This window comes from Acromyrmex echinatior, chromosome 10 (genome assembly GCF_024713525.1).
Source record: "Acromyrmex echinatior isolate Ae372 chromosome 10, ASM2471352v2, whole genome shotgun sequence".
Lineage (NCBI taxonomy): Eukaryota > Metazoa > Arthropoda > Insecta > Hymenoptera > Formicidae > Acromyrmex > Acromyrmex echinatior.
Window position 1 is genome coordinate 7,584,108 of NC_141861.1, and position 23,482 is coordinate 7,607,589.

At 42.3% G+C, this 23,482-nt stretch overlaps 2 protein-coding genes across 12 annotated transcripts in view; one reads left to right on the top strand and one right to left on the bottom strand.

Moving 5' to 3' along the window:
- Window positions 1-23,482, top strand: part of Lar (tyrosine-protein phosphatase Lar) — a 468,166-nt gene that overhangs the window by 203,748 nt on the left and 240,936 nt on the right. For all 11 annotated transcript variants that reach the window (XM_087410654.1, XM_087410653.1, XM_087410661.1 and 8 more), the window contains one exon: window positions 674-812. In XM_087410654.1, coding sequence (XP_087266780.1) covers window positions 752-812 — 61 coding nt within the window. In that variant the 5' untranslated portion in view covers window positions 674-751. The remainder of the gene's footprint in view (window positions 1-673; window positions 813-23,482) is intronic.
- The window catches only part of LOC147908252 (uncharacterized), a 326,417-nt gene that overhangs the window by 73,633 nt on the left and 229,302 nt on the right, over window positions 1-23,482 (bottom strand). The window lies entirely within an intron of this gene.

Below are 23,482 nucleotides of genomic sequence, written 5' to 3' on the forward strand. Positions count from 1 at the left end.
AGTTCCTCGTATGCGAATCGCTGCGACAAAGTGGCACAACGATCGCGGCCATTATTGCGATGTCAGCGACCGGCTTAGAGGAAAACGTGCGCTTCTTTCTTCCTTAACGTCGACCGCCCACACCGATCGCTTTTCATATCAGGAGAATATATTTTATTGTGTGCGCGAGAGAGAGAGAGAGAAAGAAAGAGACAGAGAAAGAGAGAGAAAGTGTTAAATGGCGTGTGTCGATACTTTTTCTCAATGGCCGCTGAATAGGCACTCTCGCGTCCTTCCGTTGTTTTGTACAGTTACACCATAAACGCATCAGAAACGACAAGTATTTTTTTACGCGTAGCTCAAACTCCGTTACGCTTTTTTCCTTACTGAAAAATTGTTTCGCTGGTGTGCGCTAATCTCAGCGCCGCTAATCATCCGCATCGTACTGCTCGAGAATTCAACGTGTCCAATTTTTTCCTCTTACCCCGGTAAGAGTCTTCTCCTCGCGGCGCCTGTGATTGTGCGACGAAGGAGAGGAGTATCGTCGAGGTTTATCTTACGGCACCACACCTGCGACTACGTCTTCGTCAGGAAGACGGAAGACGTGTTTCGTCGTCCTGCTTCTATTCGCCCTCTTCCCCCCACAGTGATGAAGGTGGTATGTTTATGACGAAGGTGGTTTATCTTTTCGTAGGTGGCACGCTGCGACGGTGGTGTTAAGTGTGCAGTGATCACGGGTGGTCGAAGGAAGGCGGGAAAGAAGGTGGTCAATATGACTCCTATCTTCCTCGTCGTGTTGCTGGCGATTGACCCGATTATCGCGCAGAATACCGGTGAGTAAAACAAGATCAAAATGCTAGTGTTAAAGGTAAAACTTTTATGTCCGATCGCGACACGGACAGTTCCTTTCCGCGATGGACACTTCGTGCGCGAAGGACAATGACCGCGGAAAACCGCGAGGATGTGTGTGTAGTGCACTCCTCCTAGGACTCTCAAAATCTACGAGAGCCGAGCGAACGCGCCACTTTTCCACGCGCGTATCTCGCGTTCGATCGCGCGTATAAAAGAGAGTCGAGTCGCATGCGTCGCGAAAATAGATCGAAAGCTCCGATATGTTCGTCCGCTCGAGCGTACGCCACGTTATTTAAACGGAACGAGATAATCCCTTCGCACGAACGAACGTCCTGGATCTTCGTAATTTATTACGGTTTACTTATTAGCTACGACACCGCTGTTGGCCGCGTCGTTTTCGATCGATGACGCGTGCAAAAAATTTATCGTTCATAAAATCACTTATAAAAATTAAATAGTTTTTTTTTTTGCGGTTACTCCCGCGATAGGCAAAGTCATTTCTGCCGAACGACTCGAGATCTCTTTATACGCGCAATCGCCTCGCGAACTTAGCCGTGGTCGTAGTAATTTCATTGTAAGCGTGCATCAGTGCAAAGAGACTCTTCGCGTTGTATGATTAATGTGCGAAAGAGAATAGGAGGAATGAACTAAATGATAGCGTGCGTAACGTTCTCTTCGAAATGTAATAGCCGCGCTCCGAGGACACTCGCGGTGGCGGGAAAAAGAGAATGGACTACTGAAACGCGGGTGTCGAATGCATGAAGAGAACGATGAAAGAGAATGCCGTCGACGTAACTGCCACTCCCTAAAGTCGAGCTTAAAAAGAGCTCGGCTGACTCGTCTCGAAGAGGCGGGTAATACATGCCTCGAGCTGGGAGCGGCTCTTGGCGGCTAAATGACGAGCGCACGCATCGCGTTGAATTGCGTGCGTGTTCTACCGCGAACACGTGTCAGCGTCGCCCCGGCGAGGCCGACACCTCGCTTGCGATTAAAATATGCGAACGGCTCGTCGAAAGTCCAGCATTCGCGTTATCGAGCACTCGCGATCTCTCGTCGAAAAAATACAGATCGCTCGCGTGCTCGCGTGCGATTCGCTCGGACTTTTACGGAAGTGACCAGGTCGCCGAGTACCAAGCTCGATCTAGGAGATGCCACTGGAGTGTATATGGGCTTCATATGGACTCTAAGACCGTTTTAAGACGTAAAACTTGACGGACGGGGGCGACATTTCGCGAGCCCATCGCGCGGATTAAAAAAGCCTCGTAATTACACGAACACCATGATCATTTCTTGTCGTCATAATGTTAATAAACGTCTATTTAGGATCGTATGATCGGGGAGAAATGCTAGCTGCGCAATCATTACGCGGTAATCTGTCGCCGCAGTCGGTAATCCGGCGAGCTTTACGCTGACTCCGTAATGACGATGATACATCCCTCGCATTTCAGTCAATTAATTACGTCGCGACGTAATCCTAATTCGGCTGTCGGAAAGCTCTCGCCGGATTTGAATGCTTTGCGAGTTTCAGCGATGGGAAACGATAATGTCATATCAGCGCGATGTGTAAAACGCAGCCATTGTTGCCGAGTCAACGTGGCAACGGTAAGTAGGTAATTGAAAGGTCAGTGCGAACTACGCTTTTACAGGTTCCCTGGCAAAAAAACGTTCGACGGTGATTGAATTAACGATCACGCAGAGTCGACTCGAAATATCGGTTCTCTTTCAGAAAAACGGATAAGCGCCACTAGTAACGTAGCGGAACTAGCGTTCCATTAGTAACGAGTGACGAGTTAGTCGGAATCAACGGATCAGCGCGGAACGAATCATTTTCCCCAATGGAGATGCCGATTTGAATTCAATAGCTCTGTTTTCCGCAATTTTACTCGACAGCCGTCGTGTGCCGCCGATCGTATTCAGGTAACACGTAGGAAATTCGTCGCACGCTTTTTGTCTTTATATATCCCTTGTTTTTTAATTCGCACAACCGTCAGTTGTTCGTCTCCCGTCGGTTAGTTTCGGAGTACAGAAAATTGGCACTCTGTGTCGGCGACACAGCGAAAGAAAAGCGACAAAAACGGATCGGAAGGAAACCTCGCGCAAGGTGGAAAAGATGAGAGACAGAGACGATCGAAGCAGGGAGGGACGATCCGCGCGATTGCGATGGGATGGGTGAAATCCATAGTTAATGCAGATACGTCTCGTCCGTCTCGTCTAACTCGAGGAAAAGGAAACAGCCCAGGTCGACGGCGAAGATTTCCTCGGAGGCTCGCCTGTCCGTGTGGTGACATCTTCGTGGGGTGAGAAAGGAAGCGTCTTCCTCGCGTCTGTCTCACGAGTTAAGAGGACGCGAGCGTAACTCTCTATCAAGATTGCATCTTTTTTCATTTATTTGCTCCTTCTCCATCCTTCTCTTATGCCGGTGGATCGTTCGCGTTTCCCTGTATTTCAAGCCAAAGAGAGTTTTCATGTACGAGTCCAATGTTACACAGGAATCGCTCCGACTTTACTATACGTGAACGTTGCGAAAAATGCCGTCCGGTTAACGACGGGATCTGCTTGGTAATTCGCGATGACGTAGCCGGCGAATATTTCCAAATCACGCGTCACTTCCGACTCAGCGTAGCGCGCTTTATGTAGCGTATGCGCTAGTACCTTTTGTAATGCACATACACACACACACACACACACACACACACACACACACACACACACACACGCGCGCGCGTATACGCATATGCAGGCGTCTACAGATACAGTTGCATTAACATAGTCCACTCTTTCGTCTTTCTCTTCTGACTCTCTTTTCTCCTTTGTTCTTTTGGTCGCGCGGTATGTCAACGTCCCGCTTTTCTACGTCACGCCGCAAAATGGATTCTCCACGGCTCGACTTCAGCACGAGAACCAAAAGCGAGGCAAACGGTAAATAGATTTTTCGACGCCATAAAGGGAACATCGAACCGGTGGCTGACTCGGGAACATCCAGAAAATAGTCCCCACGAATTTTCAAACAAACTCATTTATACAACAATCGTATTTCGAGAAAGCCTGTCTCCATGCCAAATTCCAGATTTAAGTTTCCTCATTGTAAGAAGCGTATTTTCAGATTTTTCAGTCTTCAATTATCTTTTATTCATAATATCAAAAATTATTTTAATTTTGATATTTCAGTTTGATATTTCTCGACAAAAACAAAACTGATGAAATATCAACTTCAAACATTACTAGCTGCAGCTAAAACGAGATGTGGGAAATCTATATAAGAGAACATTCGAAACACATCTCTCTGTAAAACGGATTACAAGCTGTCGCACGTTTAACTCGGTGTAGTAAAGAAAAATTTATATCGCGAACGCAAATCATTTATTTTGTTTACCATACGTGCATAGAGAAAATCTACGGCTAAATATCTCGTTTCTCCTAACCGAACGCGATAGAAACGGCTGGCTACCTTCGTTGTTTCCCGAAAAATAACCTCACCGCGTTTTATGATACATTATGCACGCTGAACGACGCTTAGTATAGGTACACCTACATCCCCAACCTCTCGTTTCAACCCTCCTGCGAATGTCGGTTGCCGTGATCATATTTCATCGACATGTCAAGCGAAGAAAAACTCGTTTCTACCGTAATCATATCTCTCGACGAATCTGGTTAGACCTACCATCATAATACACCGCCATTACGATTGAGATAACCGGAGGAATCGTGCGTCTGGAATGCCAACGCAAGATATCAGAGAGCGACTTTCGAAAGTATGTCGATGTAGAGGAAGAAATTTTTCAAACGTCATGGCATTCAATAAAACGGGGGAGGAGATTCATAGCGCGCAAGGGAGCAAAAAAATCGTATCACTTTACACAAACGGGATGTATAGAGGAGTTCAACGGATTTCTGCAGTTAGACGAATAACGTGCATCAGCTTGCTTCCTCGTGAGATCATTGCCCTTCTTTTTTTTTTCGTTTTTTTTTTCGTCGTTTTACATCGGGCAAAATAACCGCCACATTTTTGGGCTTGGTGAGGCCGCACGTTATTTATCGTCCAGCCAGACGTGATAATTTACATTCTCGCAATCCCCTACCCGGAGTTTCAGCTCTGATCTGTCGCCGGTACCGCGCAACCTGTCGCCGTTTTTATCAGTAATTGACAGAGTAGATGCCGGAATTTTTCAAAAGGGTATAATGGTGGTCAAAGAACTGTACGAGAAAAACGTGGCCAAAAAAATCGAGTACGATGTAATGACAAGTGACAATCGCTTGTGCGTGCTATTGCACCGGTGCCATTTCGTTCTGTTGCTTTGCCGTTTTTGTACCCGCCGTTTCATGCCTCTCTCTTCACTTTGTACATATGGAATAAATTCGTTTCTGGGGAAGCAGAGCACCCCGCGCCGGTTATCGCCGCCCTTATCCAACGCTTTCCACACCACCGAGTTCGCAACGCAACGGGCAATTTGGGAAACCGAAATCGACCGATCTCCAACGTGCTTTTTTACGGTGTTTTCTCCACAGTTGACTATAGTACCGTCTGCTCTTTGCGACTGACGATGAGACTATTCAACGGAAAGAGATTCGCTTTCAGAGACACACAGGGCGTTTTCCAGCAAAGACACAGTATAACACAGTGAATTATTACATTCTCGTTGTTTGCCAATGTGAACAAAAATAAAGTGATTCAACAGCGTCGTTACACTGTATCTTTGCTGCACTAAAAATCTTATTTAGTTGAATTAACTAATTTCTTGTTTGAATATGAACAAACAAATCTTTGGTTGATGCAATAAAATAATTTAGTTGAAAAATATTTGATTATTGTAACACTATTTATTTTTTCAGATTTGACACAAATAAAATGTTATAATAACTAAATTTTTTGCTTCAACTAAATTATTTTATCATTAACGAAAGATTTGTTTGCTCGTATCCAAACAAGAGATTAGTTGATTCAATCAAATAGGATTCTTAGGGTGGAAAACTTCCGTAGCTATCTCGAAGAGAACGCTCTTAGAGGGTGCATTGGTATCTCGGTATGTACTTAATTAGTCGCGGCGCAAGCAGGCGAAAGAAGGCGAAAGAAGTGTGTCACTTACGTGCGACCAGTCTACCCGAAGAGAGTCGCATGATGTCGGCCTGGAAACAGCCTGGAGGCCTGTCTGGGTTACTTCGATCGCGTACGTATAACACTCGCGTGCTCGCGTGCTGTACCTTACGTATTCACGTACCTGCGGTCACAATGCGTGCAAGTACGCCGAAGTAGCTCGCAGAATGGCTGGATAATAAAGTAAAAAAAAAGTTTACTCTGGTTATTTCATGGGAACTCTCAAAGAGCTTGGGGTTCTCTCGAGCGATCGTCGTTCGAAAGGAGCGTTAACATTGTCAACCGCTTTCTCTCGTAGCCTCCCCTTTTCGCATCGTGTCGCATCTTTCGCTTTTTCCTGCATGCTCGATATAGCTTGTTCCGTCATAGCGCCCCAGCCCCGCGGGCTTTTACGGTATCGAACGAATCGTCGAGATAAACCCCTCATGGGAGATCCACACCTCCCCAAAGCCGCAAGGCATCGTACAGAGGGTAGCGGTGCCGTTGCTTAGCCGCAACATTCTCGGGTTTACACCCTTGGTGTGAACTTACTTGTGGATCTAGGATTAGCCGCCGCGGCTGACGGAGCTTCGTTTGAGGGCTAAATAGATTCTGTCATTTCGAGACAATGAATTCACACGCGATCGGAATGACTTTTACGATATTCGACGCAACGTGAGACTGTGGTTGTGTGTGTCTGATTTTCACTTACGAAGCGAACTCGAATCGCGAAAGAGTTGCTCGGTTTTACGACGCGTAGATAAGAATCAATGGTCGTCCCTTTTATTACCACAGCTAAATAATTAGTAAAAGTTATTAACGAAAATTGAAGTAACAAAAACGTATTTTTTAGCAATATAAAGGACTTAATTAAATATACATTTTAATAAGAAATGTTAATATTAAATGCACGTTCTATGCAGCTCTTTGACCGTAGTTGACCTCAAAGCCTTGAAATTTACTCCCTTTACTAGCAAATGCTATTTATGCTACACAGCACGATAATACGGCTGACGTCGAATAATGTAGCGGACAACGACGCCCGCCATCGCATTCAGCGTTAATTAATCGAGCAAACTTTTCGCTCGCGTTGATGCATCGACTGTGGCCGCGTTTAATGGCGCGCATTGAAATGCAGATGATAATTACCTGCGCGTAATGCGAAAAAATCGCTCGTGTTAATTGCTAGACCGAGAGTTGCAACATCCTCGCTCAGCTGCGGCGAGGAGTTTCTCATTTCGTTGCAGCAAGCAGAGACAAACCGCTGTCTCGGATTAGGGATGACGTCGGAGAGAGCACTGCCGCAAAAGTTAGTTAATGTAATTAACCATTCTGTGTGAATCAAGCCACGAGCCTTTAGCTCCAAGACCTTTTAGCTGCTTGCGTGAATCCAGGGCTGCTTTTTAAATCACCGAGCTTCCAACATCTTCTTTTTCTACCCTGTTATTAATACAAAACCACCATGTACGCGGAGAAATTTCCTAGCATATATTATATCGTGGAAAAATATTTCTTTAATATCTCTTCGTTTTGATTTATTTAAATTTTTCAAAAATTTTAGTAGGATGAATAATCAAAATGTGCGTTTTGATATTTTTGGCAGAGATCGCAAGATTGCATTTTCAACGAACGCGTACATATCGTCAAATATAGAATACAGAATATGCAGAATATCTGATACATAAAAAAACAATAAAATAGGAAAACTTATTAATAGTAGTCACTCGCACTGCAAAAGGAAATTAAAAAATTTTTATTTTATATATTACCGAAAATTTTGTCATAATATTGTATTGTAACAGTATAATGATTACTATTAACGTAATAATATTTGTATTTCTTGATTCATAAATATATTTCTCGAAAATATTTGTTAATAGGTATGCAAAAACAGCTAAATTGAAAAATTTAGCATTCAAAAGTTGGTAATTTGTAATTCCGTGACTACAATATGATCTTTTAAATATTAAAAGTATTAACGTTTCTTACTTAAAAAATTAAAAAAAAGCGAATAAATTTCTACGTAAACAGAGAAACTGAGATAAAAACATTAAATATTTTATCAGTATACGACGTAATTATTTAAAAAGTTGAAAATTTCAGCATCTTATCTTTTACGTAAAGAATTAATCTAAGAAATAGAAACGCTTAATAATAACTGTACTTCAAGCATCGCACAGCTTCTCGGAAGTTGAAGAATATCCATGAATAGAGAAACTTGGTGCTAAAAGTCGGCTTTTCATAAAATTCATGAAGCACACCTTTCACGCTTTTGTATAAGGCACGCGTTACACGCGGTTAACATGGACGTCGGCCAAATTTACGGACAGAATGCGAATTCGAATTGCAGGGAACGATGGTAAACGCCCGCGTCTCCATCCGTGCGTTTCACGTCGGATCACGGAACGTTACAAAATACGGGCATCACCGCGGTAACGATCGCGAAAACATTTACGGGCGCGGGCATCGCGTCGGAGCTGCTTCGCGAACTGTACGCTATCTGTATTTCTACGAATTGTGCGAGATTGGTTTGCAGCGAGGCGCCTAATCAAAGGATAATAACATTCGCGGAACGAATGCATAATTTACTTACGTAGAGGACTCGCGCTCGCGTCGGACGGAAAACACGCGCAGTCTCTCGCTTCCAAAATTACGGCTAATCTCCGTGCACGAATCACCGAACAATTCCTATCTTGACGTTTTGATTTATTAAACGCTCTATGCGATTATTCATTCCGTTCGTAACTTCGCTTTGTCGTCGTTACATCGCCATTTTCGCGCTACGCGGGAGGAGAGGCAGAAGAGGAAGAGTTGAGCGAGTCAAATATCAAAGATACGATATATTTATTACAGCTCGCGTAAAATACAAAATATGAACAAAATGTAATCTCGCCATTTTTATATGCGAATCTATTATTTCTGCGTTTTTCTCCGCGTTTTTACCGTTAAACCGCGTATCCGCGAAAGCTATGTGACTTTCGGCTTCACTAACTGCATTTCCTAGTACATTATCGGACAGATTTATATCGCTGCCGAAAACGAATGGCCCCCAAAGCGCGCGGAACATTCGTGAAATTTCGAATATTAAATTTATGATGGATCGCTGCCTTCTGCGAGGTTCCGCCATTTTTCGAGAGTAAGCTCGAGGAAAATGTTATCGTCATGAAAGGAGGCGATGAATGTGAAAAAATAAAAATTCGAAAAATCACATCAAGCACCACACACTTTGTGTACCACAGGGGTGAAACTTTTATCACATTGAGAAAAAATTTTGATTGATAATAAACGAACCAGAAGATTCCGATCAATTAAAGAATTTTAAATTATATTAAATTCAACCGGAAAAGTCTATTTTCAACCAAAATTCTAATTAATGCTAGACTCTTTTTACAGTGCAGTCATTGATAGAATCTAAAACATATACAATGGAAAACAGTCTTATTGCGTTAATCGGAATTCTCGTACATTCAACCAGAAAGGAACAGATCAGATATTTATAATTGAATCTGTTAAATATTCTAGTCGAGATAAGCAGAAAATCAATTGCAATAACCAGAATTTTCATATGATTAGAATTCGTGTTGTTTGTACTTCTTGTTACAATCTTGGTACAATCAGAACATTTTTCTCAATATATATTTGATATGAAAAGCCTTAACATATTTCTTAAAACAATAAAACAAACACAAAATTATTATATTATTACGAAAAAAAAATATTTCTGGCTACATATATTATCTGTAGCTAATATAAAAACATGATAGCAAAGTATGCTTGTTTGTTACAGATCAATTTATTTAGCAACATGAAGTTAGTTGTTATAATTATCGGATATATCCGTGTAAAAGAAAATTGTCTCTACCACAGCTAAATATGGTTTGCTGAAACTATACTTGTTACCAAATTATCTGCTACATAGAAAATGTTTGCTGCAGTGATCACTATATCGATATATGATAACAAAATGCTTGTCTGTTACAATAATAATATTTAGGCCTCACAGCTAATGAAAATTAAACCTCGCAAACACGACATTAGGTGTTCATATAATACCACTAAATTTTTAGCTGCCAAATCTAATTTTTAACTGTGGCAGCTAATCTTTTTTTTCCGTGACAGTGTTTATTCAGCGAATTATTATTTTCTTTTGTTTTTTTTTCATTTGTTACGTAATGTAGAACTCGCTTTGTACCGTTATATAATCATTGGTAATAGGCACGGGCAAAATTCTCTAAAATTCCAGACAAGATCATCTTTGACAAGCGCATCAAATGATTGCTTGATTGGATCGGCGCTGCAGCAGGATGAAAAAGGGTCATTCATAAACAATATCAAACGATGGATATCGCGTGGGCTGGTGGGCGTGAAACATTTTTAGCAAAAGCTCTTGTGTGAAGCTATTTCCCTATTCACGTGCCATGCTGCAACCGACCGAGCTTGCAGCGAACGCACGCCCGACAGCTCGCTAATGCGAAGCCGATGTAGCCATTTGAAAAACGAAACCCCGTGGCAGCAAGCCTATATGCTGATGTGTCGTGGGGCGAGCGAAAGGGCGTCCGTTAAGTCCCCATTAATGCGGTTAACTCGCCAAAGTCTACCGCGCGCGCAAACTCTACCGCGGTATATTCGCATACTTTTTAAATTTAGCCATTAACTGCACGTACGATTACGCTACGTTACTTATCGATTACTACTACAAAAAGTCTTCATATATTAGAGAGAAAAAGAGAAAAATCGCGTCATTGACTACATTTACCCGGCATCCTTAATCGAGTTTAATAATATCCGTAATTATAAAACTGGTCAATCACAGTCATTCCTTTCTTCACAGAAATAGCTATATGATTGATCAGTTTTATAACTACAGATATTAAACCCGACAGAATACTGGCGTTCGAAAAAATAATATAAAACTTAGAAATGAATGTTAATACATATAGAAAAGAAAAACATTAAACTAATACAATTGGGGATGATTTCTGACCATTCATGACCCATAAAGCGAAGGAGAGAGAAACATGCGCATATTACCAAACTATATATGTATCGTCCGCAAGCATGAGAGAGCGTCGACGTTCCACATAGTGGCACCATAATTTGCAATAACCGCCGTAATAACCGTACCTCCTTACCGGCCGGAATAATATCACGGTAATTTCCTCAGTAAAAATGCCACCGCTCGCTTCGCCAATTCTCTCGTCATTCTAACGCGAGCGCCTGTGTACTATTTGACTTTTTCGATACGACGATACTTTCTCGAATCGCCACGAGAGAAAAGGAAAAATAAAAATGTAATCGTTAACGGAAAAAAGGAAATCGATCTCTTTCGATTGATTCAAGCGCAACAACAATTACTCTCTTTATTGCATGCGTATTCACCGGCTCTTGAAATTCGGGTAATTAACTGAAAGAGTTGCGGTTCGCTGCGCGTCAATAGTGCGAAATCGCAGCAATGCCACGATCGGAATCCCTCTTGAATCGCGCAAAGCACGGACAGCCGATCGCGATACTCCACATGGCGATCGGATGACAAACTCACGGATAAATATATTTGGGAATTGACCTGATTGCGTTCTTATCGGGAATCGGTTTACCTCGCCATACTCGAATCGGTGGCATCGGATAACGTCATCGGTATCTCGCTTCCCGCGAAAATACGGGAATAAAGTTTCCCAATATAAGTACAGATAACCGGTGGCGGAATGTGAAGCGCGATCGACATTCCGGAAGAAGGACGCGGGCTTCCAGAGCTTTTGCGATTCACCATCGGTATCGATTTACACATGCGCGCGCCTGGATATGAGGATATGCGGGCGGTGTAACGCGTGCACGAGATGGTCTTTGAAAAATCGACGGTTACAAGTGGGGTTTCCGCTCGCGTTTGCATAAAACGAAAGTCCTGATCGAGTCCTTCCCCGCGACTCCTGCGGCTCATCGTCCTCGAGATCTACCTGTTTTCATTTCCTATCTTTTGCTTTTTTTTATTCGAGACATCTCTCACCAATAGCGATGCGCGCTGGCCGTGCTTGTTTCGCGTTCCGCACTTTCAATTTTGCGTCAACTACTTTTTATATTGCTCCTTTTCTCCGCTCTCTCGAATCTGGGTTTCACCGACGAGTAAACTTTGAATGCCTGTACAACGCGTGTAACTCTGCATCGTGCGTCGCAATGTCGGATCACCTCTGCAAATACTTCTTTTCCCGTCGTGACAAGAGGTTCTTCGTGCCAACTTATATGGCAAGCAATATGTGGACGAAATAGATCCACGATTCGTTGCAATGGCGCATGAAATAACGTGCCGTACTATTTGAAACTTTATCCTCGCAATGACTTTGGAATGCTTTTCTATGTCTCATAGTGTCCGATGATTTTCTCAATCAACTTTTTCAATCTTCTAACAGCAATATTTATGTTAACAGTAAGGTAAAATATTTAGAGATGTAGTAATTCCACATACACAATTATTATTACATAATTAAATTATTGTATGCTGTTTTCTATGAATGTGTTATTTTTGTTTAAAATAAAATTGAATAGAAAGTTTGTTAAGAAATTATTTTCTGTAATTTCGAGAGATTTTTTAAGTGCTTAAAATTTCCCAATGGCTCGCCTCGCCTTTGATCGTCACACTTTATTTCTTCTTATTAGATTCTTGTATATGAATTGCCAAAGGGCATGTAATAAGCACGTAATAAGAACAAGTATCTGTGAGTACGGAACAATACACCTATTAAAATTGTAGTTTACGCTTTAATGTATTTGAAGAATGAACGGGAATTGTTTGTACGCGATGCAGAAGAGGAACTCTACGAACATGTTTTGCCTCTATATTATTCTTGGTTGTATAATTCGTAACAAATATCTTAAGCTTTCAGCCATGAGTTATTTAAAAAAATAAGAAAAGCACAGAAAATTACTGCCAATTGAGAAGAGAAAAGAATGTGTTGTGAAAAGTCGGGGCGAAAGGAATGCACTGTGCGCGCCTTTAATAAACTCACGTTTTATAAGTACAATATAAAGGTAGTAAAAATATCCATATTTGAGGGTGTCCTTGTCGAATGTGTGTGTGTATATGTATATATATATATATATATATATATATATACATATATATATATAAAATAATATTTGCAAAGCTAGGACTAATATATGTGTATATACATGTGTTAGTCCTAGCTTTGCAAATATTATATCATCATTCCCACGCTCGTTCTCTGATAAATCCTGCATATTCTGTAAATATTCTCACGAGCAACGTGGAAAATTATACCGTAATGAGCAACGTGATGCAGTGAATTTCGTAGAAGGGAAATAATAACGGACTGAAAAAAAAAAGAGTTAAACGAACGTGTGCACGGTTTACATTCTGCAGGGTTTTTGTCACAAGTAAAGTTTAATAAACTTTCATTCGAAAAATGCGTTTTGGGTACAATCTGTTTCACTCACACAAAAATTAATTCGTATCTTCTTTTCGCTTTCGGACGTGTCCTACATAACACGACTCCCCGAGGATTTGTATCGAGATCCTAAATAAACCAAAGTTTATCGTAGCTGCGTTCTCGTTTCGTGGAAAGTACGTACCAGAGTCGCAAAGCTTAAAAGCGCATCCGCCGAGAGTGATCATTCAAAGAGAGCTTCGGTTATCCGCTTCACGGCCCGCCGCTCCGCTCTCGCGCGCTCACCTTACGCGCGCATCTATGTAGATACTATTTTTACGTCGACGCCCTTTTAAAGAGTTTCGCGATCGTATTTCCTGCGATCTTTTTCTGAAAAGCACCAGCCAGGAGACCACGGGCATCGTTATCGTTGCACGCGCGCTTGCATTTGCGGGATGCGCGGATCCTATGTCCGACGATGACATTTCTTCTATGCTGACTTCTATGGGTCAACGCCGGCGCACAAAATATAGAGACGGCTTCCCTCTGCTACTGGCAGTTATATTTAATCGGAGATAGGTGGGATACATGTCAATGGAAGCTGGACTTATTCTAAGCCGTCGGCTTTGTCATATTTTCTCGCGGCGAATCTCTCTTTTCTCACAATCGTATTCGAGGGGAATATTCTGAAATACTACTAGTGGATCTCTTCGAGTTCACGTTGTTCCATGCGAGTTCCACGAAAGGAGCTTATTGTATTCTGGAATTCTTCGACAACTCGCCCATAAAATTCCGGCTTATCCGCGCGGAATCCGCGGCAAAAGAAAATTTACCCCTGGAAAAGTTACGCCTCGATTTTCGCCCCTGGCTTTCGCGCGCGACTGACCCTTTCGGTCCGTTTCCGCTGCCGTTCGACTTTCACCTCTGCGTTTCGATACTACCCTTTCGTGTCCCCGTTCGATGGACCGACCCTCCCTTACCCGTATCTTTACAACCGATCTACATTGTCTCAAGTCCGTTCCGCCCATTCCTACCATTCTTTCCTACCGAGGAAGTTTATCGCGAGCTTTAACAACGCGTTAATTTTTTTTTCTTTTACTGGACGAGCCCGGAGTCGAAAGCGCGCTATTTCCACCTTTCCGACGATAAAAGAACTCGGCCAGAGAGTGCTAGCTACACTCGCTATCTCCTTGATATCTAACTGTTGTCATTAATTAGGTCCGTCCTCATTTACTCGACTTGAGCACTTCGCGACCGCAAATAAATAGAAACTGAACATACATTTACTTAATAGTTTTTCCCTTTCTTCTCAAACACTTTGCCTCGATAGAATGTTTATTTAAAGTTTAGATATCTGACTTTTTAATTCTTTCAAAAAGTATAACTGAATTGAAAATTTATTATTAAAAAAGAAACTATAAATTAAGAAAATTATTTTATTAAGGAAGGATTAGTCGTTGAAAAATAAATCTTCAATTTCTCTGCTTATCTATTTCATATACAATTTGCATATTAAAATGAAACATCCTTTGAAGATCTTACGTTTCAAGAATCACAAGATTCTTTCCATGGTACTTTGTCGCTCGCTCTGTCGGCTGGCTCATCTCGTACGTGTCTTCTCCTCTTTCCCGAATCTTCCATGCTTCCAGCCTCAGCTGCTGGAAGTTTCACAGGCTCGAAACTCGGCGAATTAAGTGCTAACTTAACTCGCCCGCGCGAAACTTGATTCAGCGTTTCCGTGTGCGAAACGAAGGCTACGGGCGCGCCGACGACGACGAGTCACGTACTGGAACTAATTGCAGTTTTGTAGGGAACCGTGAGATTTCGTCGCACCTCGCGGAATAAAGCTGGAAATTAATTCTCTGAGAATCGCGAAAGTAAACAGAAGCGCGCGCGCGCAAGATAAACGAGCCAGCGACTCCACTGATCGTTATCACGTATCTTGACACGTGGATATATATCGATAACGATATGCAAAATGAGACGTTATCTTTTCGAGAGATAGGGGTGTCTATTCTCGCCCTTCAAAATTGTTTCGAACGGTCAAAAGTTAATCGCGATCCTAGGAAAGGTCCTCGAGATACACTCGAGGGTCGGACTTCGTCTTCTAGATACACTCGACTTTTCGAGCGTTACCCGAGACCAAATTAAACAGTTAAGAGCTCTCGCTCCATTTTCGTAACTAAATTGCCACGAAATCAATCCCTCTCGCTCGTGCGTTCGCATCGTCTCTCACGCTCTTCAAGTGAAGGAAGGCGTTTACTCAGAGATTTCGCTCCCCGAGGCGTCTTTGGAGTACTACCCTATGAAAACGTATCCCTTTCGTGCGTTTCCTTCCTCCCATTCCAAATGCGAAACGCGATGATACCGTGTAAGTGTAGATGAGAGGCGGCATCGCCATGCTTGCTACACGGCACGACCCCTTTCATCGGGAGGCGCATAATCATAATGCTGTACCTAAATAATGTCGGGTTCCGTTTAAGGCAGTAAATTGCGGTTCCTGTTTCCTTACGTGCCGTCCGTGTGTAGACCGGCATTACCGCAAGCACAAGGACGTGTGTGAGGTGTGTGGTTGACCCGAGTATAACGCGCAAAGGCCCGTTACTAAGGGGTAGGAGGAAGTCTTTGAGCTACCGCGAAGCTACCGACAACGAAGAGGTGGTGATGGCGAAGCAGTGCAGTGGCAGAGAATAAGGTACTTTCTGGACTAGTACGGACAGTTATAATGTATACTGCTCGCACCGCTATCTCCTACGTAGTTGCGTATTACTCATACCTTTCACAAATGCGCTCATAAGCTAATCTCTCCGACTGTATTAAACTGTCGCACGCTCGCAGAATCAGATCTGCAGTGAAAATAATCAGACGCGATGCGGTTGACAGTTTAGTTCTAATGGCTTCATTCCTAAATGGTGCACTGCATTACATTAATTCTTTCTCTTGAGCTATCCACTATTTTTAATTAAATAAAAAAAAAGCTACGTATTTTATAATGTAATATATTTTTTCTTTTTTTTTTTATTTTAGAAATAGCACGGAATATGTAATCACGCGATCCAATATATCTATCGTTTTTCTTGTATTAAATGAAAAACCATATGTGCGCATGATGCATAAAATAAGACGTCAAGCATCATCTAGACATTTATCAATTGGTTTTCGTTATCTTCCGCGGCACGACCGGCGTTATTTTATTCAATGAAAAGAAAGAGAAATAGCGGACGCTCTTCTCTCGAACGTGGCAGTAGAGTGTGATGTATACATAGTATATCGATCGATTTCATTGCAAAAGCCGGCGATTCTCCGCGCGCGGTTTGTATTCGTGATACGCTCAATCGAAATCCATTGATCCAATTAAATCCAACGTCACTCTTACGATCATGTTTCCCGCCTCCGTTTCTTTCTCCCATAAGCTTCGCTCTCAACGATTCATGTTAAATCTATAATGATCGAAGTCGATCGTCTTACCTGAGACAGAGTAAAGTACGGAAATGGTCACCAAGAACTTGTGTCGTTTTACCGAAGGATGATGTAATCCTCTTCCGTTTAATTGGTGAAACGTGACGGTAGGAGATAATGACGGTGATTCGATCGATGACAAAGACAAAGTGAGAGTAGCGCTCTATTCCTTCCGGGACATTATCGAGATATCTTTTATCAATTACAGTGGAAAGCTACAACTGCTCCCTGATAATTCTACTTCCATTGACAATTAATTTTTTTTAAAACTTATAATAATCTATATAATAATAATAATAATAATAATAATCTAGATTGTGAAAATGAATAAAATTTTATTATTCCGATGTGATCTAATAAAAACCAGACATTAAAAGTAACTCTTAATCATTCCGTTTTATGGGGAGAAATAAATTGTAGTCAAGTAATTTTAGTTAAACGATTAGTTTCACACGGTGACAACATTTATTTAGTATAGCACACTCAATTCAACTTTGATTGCTTAGAATTTTCATAAAAAGCAACATGTTTTTTAATTGAAACATTTTTTTAATTGAAACGTTAGATATTGAAAAATATAACGGTAAACAAGTATATGTATCTTTATTAATAAAAAAATTATAATAAAGGGAATTTCGAATATCATTTTTTTTTTCAAAAATCATATTAGAAAAACTAAAATAAAAAGCTTTTCATACCGTATTCTGAAAACTAAAAACTTTGAATTTAAAGAAAAAAATATGCAATTAATGTACATGGCATAGAGTACGATCTTTTTGATTGTCATTATTTAAAAATTATTTGCTTATAAACTTTATCTTTTATGTCAAAGAAAAAGAGTATTCTTACGTATTTAAATCTACCAAGTAGATTAACGAACTTTCCAAATTATAAAAGTATCAATCTTGTAAAGAAAAAACTACAATATTATGTCGAAAACCGTTTAAAGATTAGATATAAACAATTGGTTAAGAAAAAAAGAAAATAATATAAAAACTTCATATCTGAAAGAGAAAGAGAGAGAGAGAGAGAGAGAGAGAGAGAGAGAGAGAGAAACTTGACGAATTTATTCATAGATCTGATGCATAGTTCATGCCGGTATACGCATTAAGTTTTTTTTCATACTTTGTATCCCTCGCGCGTTACTTGTACCTTCGTAGCGTGACAAACGGCCACTTCGGCCCTCTCGCCCTTCTCGTACTCTTCTTCTTTCTCTTCCGCCACCAATCTTGCGGCGGCGGGATTCTTTTGACGTGGGTCGCGAGGATATTCTGGCGCAGATTAAAATATAGATTTTATTGTTTTCCGGGCGTGTCGCGCGCGCTCGCGTACGATTTATACGGCCGTTACTCATGCTGGGCTCGTTCCCCTCTCCGAATCACATATGTATAATAATTCATCCACGATGCGCGTTTTATGAGATCTTCTATTAGATGCGCCACGCCGCCCCGGCTTGGAGCCGGTAACAAATTCGACGGTCGGACTGCCGATTCGTCTATGCGACGTCGAACCAGAGCGTGAAATCCGGACGATAATGATGACAGGCAGCAGTGTCATAAATCGACTTGGAAATATACGCCAGCAAAGCATGAAATTTTTGAAGAATATTATTCGCACCTCTTTTATATGATTTCCAATATATATCCAATATATTGGTGTATCAATGGTACGTAATCTTGTTATGATTATTTAATTCTCTTATTTTTCAGTGTACAATGTAAATATATAAGATTGAAATTATGTTTCAAATTATATACTCCGCGGTATAAAAGATTGACAAGATATCGGTACATGTAACCGCGAGTCCGATAGCCAATCAATTAATCGAATCTATTTAGACTATAGACACGGTCTTGGCGATCGATAGATGCTAGCTCATTTGAGTACCGGTAATGGCGGCGAAAGCATCTGACGTTAAGTTCTGCACCTGCCGAGTAGGGTGAGCCTAATTAACAAGTATCGTGAGAAGTGGGTTGTCTGGGTATATAACACAAACCCGAACTTACTGTCGATCTTTCGTCGAACAGCCGAGCTCGTTCGCTTCGATCTGACGTGTACTCGCTGGCTTTATGCCTTGGAGATTCGCCGGCTGGCTCGATAAAACGGAATAGCTAACTGGCGATAATGGCAAGGTCGTCGGCAACTTTTCCGCTATCCGCGTGCACCCGGCACACTGTAATGAAAGAGAGACCATTTCATAATCGACACCCCGCCGAGCTCCTGAACGAGGCGCGACGGCTTCGACTTTAAGGTCTGCGTGCGCTCACCGTCTCGCAATACTCGGACATCGTCGGTGTGTAATCGCAGCGGCGTACTATGCTAACGGCGAGAGGTTCCACGTCGGCACGCCACTCGACGACGTACGGCGGATCGCGTGCCGAAGGTTACATCGACCAACGACCACCGTCACTCTCCGAGCACAACCGACTCTCTTTGCACTATCCCACTTCTCCGCTACCTCCTCGCATCCATGTCTCTCTTCCTTCTTCCTCTGCGTTGCTTTTACCCGGAAGACCTACACCAACACATTCGCCTCTTTCTCTCTTCTTTCTTTCTCTTTTTCATTCCTTCTCTTGCTCGCTAGCAACCTGGTGCGCGCAAGCACCCCTCCCTCGCACGACCGGCAATCTAACTGGCGCTTTATGAGAAAACGCTGAAGAGCTTCTTCGCTGGCGGACGTGCCTCCCGGCTGTTATTACAACAGAAACCACGGCGGCTACGGCGCCCGGTGCGATTAGAAAGGATGGAAGACCGGTCGGAACCGGCACGAGAAATTACACCAATTTATGCGCTCGTACAACCCCGAGGTAAATGGAGACGATTCACCCTCTGCTCTTTCCTCCCTCTTGTACGTGGTTTGCTTCCTCGCTCCTGTTCTCTCTTTCTCTTTATTTCGCAGTCATTGCTTCCTCCTACGGTAATCTTCCGGAAAGCATCTTTTATACGTCTTGCGTCTTCTTTCGTTTGAACTTTCCTCCCCGGGATGGTCGATATGGCTGGTTGTCAGGGCGCTGCGAAAACGCCATGTCCAATACCGAGCGTACCAAGAAAAGCATAAGCTTTCGCGTGGCTAAAGTAGATTACTGGTTTCATGGTCGTGTTCGAACAGCCATGCCACGTAAGGCGCCACCACACCGCGCCACGCCACGCCACGCCACGCCATGCCACGCCACGCCACGCCATGCTATTCCATGCCATGCCATGCCATGTTGGGGGCTTCCCGACGTGGAATTGGAAACTTTTCGGTTCCGGACCTGGGACTAACCGCACACGCTCTTGAATCCAATTCGAAAAGCGCCGCGAGTCGTTCTTCCTAGCAATTAACCTAAGAGGATTATACACGAGCGTACATACACAGCCTGTCGCGGTGTGTACTGCACGGTGGTAGTCCGCTGGAATGAAACTATCACGTGCTCGGTTTCATTGGCCGTTTCAATTTCTGTCACTTTTAAGCGGATTTCGGTGCTCGCCTTATTAAGGCGCACCTACTATCGCTACCAGCGATTCTACTTTACGTTACTTCGATAACTTGTGAAATCGGTTACAACGGATATTCTCTGTCTGTAAACGTGTTCGTATAATGAGACCATTAACGTTAAAATAATTGAAATGATTATTTTCTTATCTCGAAAATTATTTCTCTAAATATTTTAATCGATGTTGATTGTATTTTATTTACCAGCTTCTAACTAATCTCCGTTATCGAGAATTCTTGTTTAACCATTACGTAATTCATTCAGAATTGTCCGTCAATTCATCCTATTCGAATTTTCTTAACGGATTTTCTGCTCTCTATATTTCTGCTACTTCTGTACGAATATAATAGTTGCCTTATCAGCCCTTAAGAGAGTTTAATTTTGCATTGTCCATCGTGAATGCCATTCAATGAGAAATTGCGTGGCGCACGTGCTAACTTGGAATAACAACGGTCCAACGCAAAAGCTGAACAATCCCCGTCGCTAGGGGGACTATTATTAATTATCGTCTGCTTTGGGGGATTGGGAGTAGCACCGCATTTCCCTACGGTATCTGATAAACATTAGAACAGACGGTTGCAGACTTTATGTTCTCTCTCGCTTTCCATGTCGAGTTATTGCGAGTCGGTGTAGGTATAATCGTACACACAACTCAAGAATGCGCGTTTTAGGTCAAAGTACCACATAATAATGGTGATTCGCAAGCCAATATTTAATACTTAGCTTTTGTTAGCATAATTATGTACTTGATAATTGCTAAAAATAATAAACTGGTAAAACTAGTATTATCGGACGAATATTTTCCACATAACTCTTTTAATAGTTTTTTGAAATTTTCTTGCTGGACGAAATTGAGTTTTCTCTATATAAAGTTAGCAATGAAATTAACATACGTAAGAGAACTGGCGTATAACGATGACTACGTCCAGAAGGACGATCGAGGGAAAAGAGCGAAGAATGAAAACGTACAGTTTCGTTAGGGGAAGAGGACCGTAACGGCAATGAATGCGAGTCGGTGATTCTTGGCCATTAGAAGAGGCTCTAATTGCTGAGTATTTAAAAACAAGGTCTTCCTCTTTATTCGTTCCGGAGCTTTCTTAACCAGGGATGGGAGAACGGGGTTGCTCGCCCGTGAGAACTCGTAGAAGTAAAATGATCACGGCGCTCACTAAGTGCGGGTTGCATGCGCGCTCGCACTGCAGCTGCAGATACTCGAAACGAGAATGTAGAAGTATATCGCCGTTGTTGCCGGTAGCATTTGTAAACTAGCTTTTGATAGCGCTACGAAATGGCGTGGCTGGAAGTTTCGTGCTATTCTTCTCTTTCTTTCCTTTCTTGCTTTTTCGCCTTCTCTCCTTTTTCTTTCAGCGCAATCCATCCTCTCTCTCTCTCTCCTCTCTCTGTCTGTCTGTCCGTCTCCTTGCCCTATCTCTTTCTCAGTCGCTATTACACTCTCAGCTCGCTTGCCTTCTCCTCCTCCTACGAGTTCAACGGAATCCGCCCCTGAATCCGACCAACGAGGAAATAACTGACGCTTCGTAAGTCTCTTCCGGAATATCCGCTGCTGCCGCCGCCACCGCCACCGCTGCATTCCCCGCCCCTCACCGAATAGGTTGTTCCCCGGTTCTTTTTAGCCCGGGCTTCTTCAAAGCAATCGCGCCTCGTTCTTTTTTGCTAATGCGCTGCTCTATTTCGCTCTTTGCCGGTAGTCTGAAAACTTGCCTCAGTCACGGTACTCTTGCTACTCTGTTACGTTTTCTTTTTTTCTTTTCTTTTTGTCTTCATCTTCCAAAGTCGTTGCGCTCATTACACGCGCATACGAAGCCAGCCGCAATAATTGAATGCAACTCTTCCTACCGTGATTACCGTAAATCGCATCTGTGCTTGCGCACTAAGTATTCCCCAAGTAAGTATTTTTATACACCGTGACAATTACATCAGATTGAAATTTCTCTTCTCCCTTCTCCTTTCCACCGTAGATGATTATTTCGCTCATTCTCGCGTTTTCTGCGAGATACCCGAGAAAAGAGGGACGGTTGACCCGGCCGTAAACGTTGAGGCAAGCAAGAGCTCGCCATTTGGCGGCAGGGATGAAAAACGTTCTGGAATCTGGCAACCCTTTCCCGTATGTAAATCCACGGTGGGAGACGGATGTGTGTACCCATACCTATCTCGGGTTGAATTCGCGACGCGTCAGGCACCACCACCCTCCACGCCATCGCATCTACCTCGATCTCCGTTCATTCGTCGGTCGAGTCTGTCCACACGCAAACAGACCCATTCCTCGCCGTCGCAGTCAAATCTCTATACGGCGAACGGCACCAAAGAGAGGAGTGTTGCACGCCATCGGCGATTGCCAGTCGAATGTTCGCCCGGCAATCATGGGTGCGCTTGAATGCACTTATTAACACGGGATGACGCGAACGCGTTTGGATGGAGAATTTGTATCAACATGTAATCACAAGACGTGTTATATTACGTGTTATATTTATTGTTATAGGATAAAGTTGTCTATTATGGAACATGAGATAGCGAGATTTCTGCTAAATAAATGCATGTGATTGATTCTACTATGAACTTATATATTATTCTTGAAATAAAATCTATTCAGTAGAAAATTTGTTATTGGATTATGTGTAATCGTTATGAAAAAAGAGTTGTGAAATGATTGTTAAGTTTTATTGAAATTATTCTTTAAACCTCATATTAAGCACCTTTATTCTATATCATATGAGAAATGTTATATTTTACTATTTCTCACACATTATGCACGTAGAAATCGACGTTTGCCATAAATGTACTGGAAAAAAGAAATACATTTTTCATTTCAGATATTTTTTTACATATTTTTTTATATATTTGAAATATATCGAAATGCGTCAGTAGAAATGGGTGTCTCTTCAGCGAAGATAAATTCAGATCGCTCGGAGTTCAATTCCCTTTTCCCCGCTATCGAAGGGAATCCGTGATTTCGGTTGGGTGAATTGATTTATCGGCGGACAACGGATGGTCCAGTCTTGCCTGGGTGAATAAGGACGCGATCGAAAATAAAATCTCAGTGTGATCGATACAAACGGCATCATCTGGTAAAATCTGTCTCGAGGATATGTCCGCATTTTCCTACGGTTCACTTACCATCGTCGTCATGAGAGGAACAGGTTTCTTACTGTCGTTCAGTTTTAGGTAGAGATAGGACTTGTTTACTGGTTGCAATTTTGCCGCGATGTCGAAGTCGCGTGTACTTTGCTGGACTTTGACTGTAAAAGGGA